Source organism: Acanthisitta chloris, unplaced genomic scaffold, assembly GCF_000695815.1.
Source record: "Acanthisitta chloris isolate BGI_N310 unplaced genomic scaffold, ASM69581v1 scaffold20308, whole genome shotgun sequence".
NCBI classification, from domain to species: Eukaryota; Metazoa; Chordata; class Aves; order Passeriformes; family Acanthisittidae; genus Acanthisitta; species Acanthisitta chloris.
The window spans coordinates 73117-78816 of NW_008687072.1; the positions used below are offsets into that span (position 1 = coordinate 73117).

Consider the following 5700-nt stretch of genomic DNA (forward strand, 5'->3'; position numbering starts at 1 on the left):
CGTGGATGGTTTCCGTAGCAGAAGCTAAACTTTGCAATACTCATAGAGTTCCAGTCAGAGTGGGCCTGAGAAAGCTGACAAGAGGACCCTGCTCTTTTGGGCTATGTCTGGCTTGTCTGCCTGTTGGAGTGCTGTGGCTCATAGGGTAGCTGAAAGTTCAACTAAATTTGCCATATACACAAGGGGGATATGTGGGAATGTTGGACAGACAGCCATATGCATGCAGCTTAGCAGAGCCTCTGTTGTGGTTTTGGTTATTCATTTTGTCATGGCTATTCTCAGACCTCTGCACTGTGACGAGGTTTATTCTCATAAGCTTTCATTCAGGTTTCTTCCTTTGTCTGCAGTAAGCAATGGTACCAGGACTGAGGTGGCCTGAGATGGAGTTACATCAAACTGCAGTATGATAATGATATTTTCTAAAATATAACCAGAACTCATCAAGCCTCAAAGATCATGCCTTAGGAAGAGCCAGCAACAGAGGGCATGGCCTATTCTTCCCAGATGCCAGCACAGCCAGGCTCTGCCCGTTGGGTGTGTTTAGACCAGGACTTCAGCCATCTCCAGGGGTATGGGAGTGGTGGCTCTTCCAGCGCTGCAGGCAGATTGCATGTGGCTGTCCCAGTCCCACAGGTGCTCTGCTGCCTGCACCACTGTCTCTGGCAGGATGCTCAGTGTGAGCTCTACAAGGGACTTCAAAACTCCTGTGGGATATGCACAGTGTTAACATAGAAGATTTATTACTCCCTCAGGATTCATAAGCAGTACTGATGAATTTGTTGCAGTCCACATTTTTGTCATGGTCATAAGGTGGGAGGCTTGAAAGGTTTAAACAAACACATATATTAAATTTGTAGGTCATATGGCAATAACAATCCTATTAGTCACTTACTGCAACTTTTATTGAGTACTTTCCACAAAAAGAAAAAATCATGATATCTGTCTCTTATGTAGGAGAAAAAAAAGCTGTGACAAATAGTAATTTGTTTTTAATCAGCACTGACTCATTTCCTTCACCCACTAGAGTCATTAGGAGGTTGGCAATTTTAAAACAAAGCAAAAATCACATATGTATGTGTCCAGCCACTGAAGTGCACTGTAAATCTTCAGAAAGATAACCTGAAGCCTGTGTGTTTAGCCTTTGCCACAGAAATTGTTTAAATACTATGTTGACCTCAAACAAAATTTACATTCTTTTAGTTAGTGTTCTATTTTCTTTAAAGTCTCTAAACACTGTAAATCCCATGTAGCAGGACAGCAAAGAACTGTGCACTGTAAAACATATATTTAGACAGATCCCAAGCTAGCAAATCATCCTGACTCTTTTATTTTAATTTTTTATTACTTGTTCCTACTTTTACAAATCCCTGTACTTGGAAGCAATTTGCTTTGTGTCTGTTATTTCAGAATTTACTTCTTAACATCACTGCAATCCAAAGAGGAAGGAACTAAAGATGCATTTTATGACAAATTGTGAAGGAAGATGAAGAATAGGTTGAAACAATTAAACCTCCTAAATGAGATTCTGATAGTGGTTTGTTTTTTTTTTTCAAACAGAATCTTTCCATCAGATCATATTGGAAAAATCTATCATGCATAACTGGGTTTAAATCTTTGTAGAGTGCTTCCAAATTTGTGATGTACTTGTGACTTTTAAATTTTAAAAGGGTTTTGTATCCTCCAACAACAGATTTTTTTTGTGTGTGTGTATGTATAATAGCCCATAGAGTGAAAACAAATAACAAAAAGCAAGAAAAATTTTTTAGTTAAACATATTAGCTGATCTTATATTGAGAACAGCAAATTTTTTTAATTTCAGAAGGGGTTAAAATGCTGCATATTTTTAGATGTTCTTCAAGAATATATCCAAGTGCAAGAAACAGAACTCCAACATACTCTGTTGCATAATATTTGTACTTCAGGCATTGAAAATATCAAGATATTCATATTTCTTGTATATTCATGATAAAATAAAGTTAGTCATACTCCCTTCAGAGTATGAACACCATTGAGACAAGCAGGTCAGGAATTATTTCCACTTTTGTGTGTGTGTAAAACAGAGCACCTGAAATGAATTGTTACAAGTCAAAAAAGTAAATTAAGAAGGTTAGAGAGGGAAATAGTATGAAACAGTAAGTGACAGAAGCTGCTTGCATTAGTTTTAATATAAAAGTCTTGACGAATATATTCCCTGGATTTCACAAAATAAGTTGACCACTTTCTTTGATGTTTATTTGGCAGCAACTGAAAGGATCACAAAAATCTGCCAAATGTAGTTATTTCTTACACATTTAAAATAGATAAAAAGGTTCCATTTTGGTTTTTACACCCAATGCCACAGAACTGCATCGGCTTATCCAGGGAGATAGTGGTGCAGAAAAGTGATCAGAGATAGAAGTAAAGAAACTTCCAACATTCATCCTCCACAAAACCTGTTAGAGGGTTTAGTCTTCAGATGTATACTCATGAAGCTCATCAGTCTAATGTCAATATGTATTCTCGAGTAAGCGGTTAAGTTTGTGGAAAGACCTGATGTGGAGAAAAAGTTGATACAATGAAATGAAGATACAATGAACTAAATGAAGGATGTGTTTGCATGCCATGTGTCCAGTTTTGATGTTAGTTCTTTGGCAGTAATTGCTGCCATGGTGTGATTTTTCTTCAGGATAAATGTGACAAGATTTTCTCTAAAGTCATAGAATCATATAGTGTAGTATGGTTTGGGCTGGCTTTCTGGGTTACCAGAATCACATCTAACGAAAAGGCTGCTCAGGGTCTGTGCTGGATACTGAATAGCAGCAGCTGAGGCCTGAATTTGAGTATCTGTCTTTCAAATACTGTTGGGAACCGTTCCTACTACTGGTTGGTGCCCAGTGAATATGTGAGTGCTATTGGGACTTCTGCTCCTTAGTGACAGATTGCTTTTGAAATGATGACTTAAGCTCCTGCATCGTTGAATTATCTTTAAGAAAATATTCTTTCTGGTTTGTTGAAAAATTCATGATACTCACTACTACCCTTGACTCATGATTACCCTTGTCTGCAAGTGTTTGGGTCCTGTGTTACCAGGTGTTCCTTAGACACTGACAACTTTGGGGGAAAATCTCTAAAGAAAGAAGTTTTTTGAATATTAAAAGTCCTCTGTTTTCATGGGGATCTGTATACATCAGAGGTCCACCATGGATGGACACAAGATAAACTGCTGGGTTGTAAAAGAGTAGGGAATCACACTGAATCTATATTGTATTCTTGAAAAGAGAAAGCATGTATGCGGTAGAGTATTTCACCAGCTCTTAAATAACATCTGTTGAGCTGTATAGTGTCACTTGTACGGTTTAGTTATGTCTGCTCCATATATTTTTGTCTGAAATTTTGAGGGGCTTACGTAAACAAACAGGCCACTTAGTAACACAGGAGTAATATGACTTGCAACTGAGTTCAACACAGTTATTTGCTGTTCAAATAACTCATACTATCACAAATAAAACTGTGACATGGAATCTCAAGTAATATTCAAAAATTTGGTTTCCAATTTTATCTTAAATAGTGCTATTAATAATGAATATTGGCTCAACCCTGATTCAAATTCATTGTGTACATGTTTAATTTATGTTTTTGTTTTTGTTTTTGTTTTTTTTCCCTCTCTCTTTTTCTCTCTCCTTATCTCTTTCCCGTTTTCCACAGTCCTGGTACCTGGGCTAGCTTGGTTCCTTTTCAAGTATCAAATAGGACACCGATCCTGCCGACAAATGTCCCAAATTATGGTTTGAACATAATTGGAGAGCCTTTCCTTCAAGCAGAAACAAGCAACTGAAGGGAAAAAAAAGTCAAAATTAAAATCAAACTTAAAAAAAAAAGAAAAAAGAAGACAGGATGAGAAAAGAAACTGAAGAAAGAAGAAAAAATAGACCAGCAATTGCAGCTCTTACAATCACTAATTCCCTTATGGTTGAAACTGAAATGATATACAAAGGGTCGATGATATTTCACTGATGGGTAGAATGCAGCTCCTGCTAAGTAGCCTTTGTTATATGAAGTCCGCTGGGAAATAGATGTTCTGTCTCCGACAATATATTTTAACTGACTTTCTAGATGCCTTAATATTTGCATGATAAGCTAGTTCTATTGGTTTAGTATTCTTGTTGTTTACGCATGGGATCACTATTCCTGGTTATCTCACAAAACAAAGGCTAAGAAGCAGCAGCAGAGCTGCAAGAGGACAAGGGCCGTGAGCCAGACATTTTCTCAACACTCTGATTTCTAAATGTTTTAAAAATAAGCTCTCTAGCCTTTAGTTATCAGTATGGATTTATTAAACTTTGGCCCTTAATTCAGCCTTTTCTAGTGTGTTATGCAGTTTGAAGTTTTCAACCAGTATGAACACACAGGCTCTATGGAAGAAATGCCTCTAAGTAGGTAAAAGTGTTATCTTCTCATGCAACAGTAAAAAAAAATGGAAAAAAGTGACGTTTTCCCCACTAAAGAAACACTTACAGAGGCAAGTGCAATTTAAAAATCATATCTAAGGGGTCATCACTATAAGTCCTTCAGCCCTTGGACTCTAAATTGAGGGGATTAAAAATAGAATTAAAATTACTTTGAACAAACTTATTTTTCCCCTCAGTTTTTGAGGGCATTAAAAGGCATTAAATCAAGACAAATCATGTCCTTGAGAGAAATAAATCAATGGAAACACAGCACTTATGTTGGTTTAGCTGCTGCCTCCATAGAGGGGTAGGATTTATTTATTTAAAGTTACTTGTTGCATCAAGAACCCATAGGGTTTACATGTTTCTGTAAAATCTACATCATAGAGACAAAGACATAGGCAAATCCATGTCACAAGGGCAAAGCTTACCGTTTACAAACTGGTAATACCAGGATGGGGATATGTTGTATTTAAATAATGCACTCTTAATGTAAGTCTCATTACAGGGTGCTGTAAACTTGCATGGTGCTTTCAGAAGTTAGCCTTGTTCAACAATTTTCACATATTGACAGACATATTATGTGCATGGGCAGACATTTTGCCTCTATGTCTCTTTAAAAATTTAAAATACTCTTTCCAGTAATCCTAATTTGCACGAAGATATAATGTCCACATTACGTGCCTTGCCTTGAAATCTAAAAAATGGAAAAAAAAAAAAAAGAAAAAAAAACTACAAAAAAATTGACATCACTACACTTGTTTTGCTGCATTTATTATAATTTTAAATCTTTACCATTTTTATGACAAAATATTTTGTACTCCAGATGCGAAAAATGTGTGACATCATGGATTTTTTAGACAGTTTTACCTTTATCTCACATTTATAGAGCATATCATGGCTGTGTATAGTTGCCGCTTAAGAATTGTAATCGACCAGCAATATTTTCAGTATTTTGGTGTTTTTTCTATTAACCTTTCATGTTTTTCATCTTCCAATTAATATTGGGGGGAGGGGATACAAATTTATACGAATTATGCAATACCAAGTTTTGCCTATGTAGGTAGTGCTTTTAGCTGTATTGGTTATTATAGGTAAGTACTCAGATTTAAAAAAAAAAAAAAAAGAAAAAAAGAATAATGTATGCTTTTTTTGTTTGTTTTAATTGACCAAAGTGGGTACTGCTATTTTTGCAGTGTGATGAGGTCCTTTTCTGTACTGAGAGGTGGACAGGGGATTTTTTTTTATACATACATATATATATATTCTGGGG

The 5700-nt window shown here is 36.1% G+C and overlaps 1 protein-coding gene across 1 annotated transcript in view; it reads left to right on the plus strand.

Moving 5' to 3' along the window:
* Positions 1-4831, plus strand: part of NFIB (nuclear factor I/B) — a 69506-nt gene extending 64675 nt beyond the window's left edge. The window contains exon 10 of the mRNA XM_009080459.1: positions 3685-4831. Coding sequence (XP_009078707.1) covers positions 3685-3814 — 130 coding nt within the window. The 3' untranslated portion in view covers positions 3815-4831. The remainder of the gene's footprint in view (positions 1-3684) is intronic.
* Positions 4832-5700: the final 869 nt, after the last annotated feature.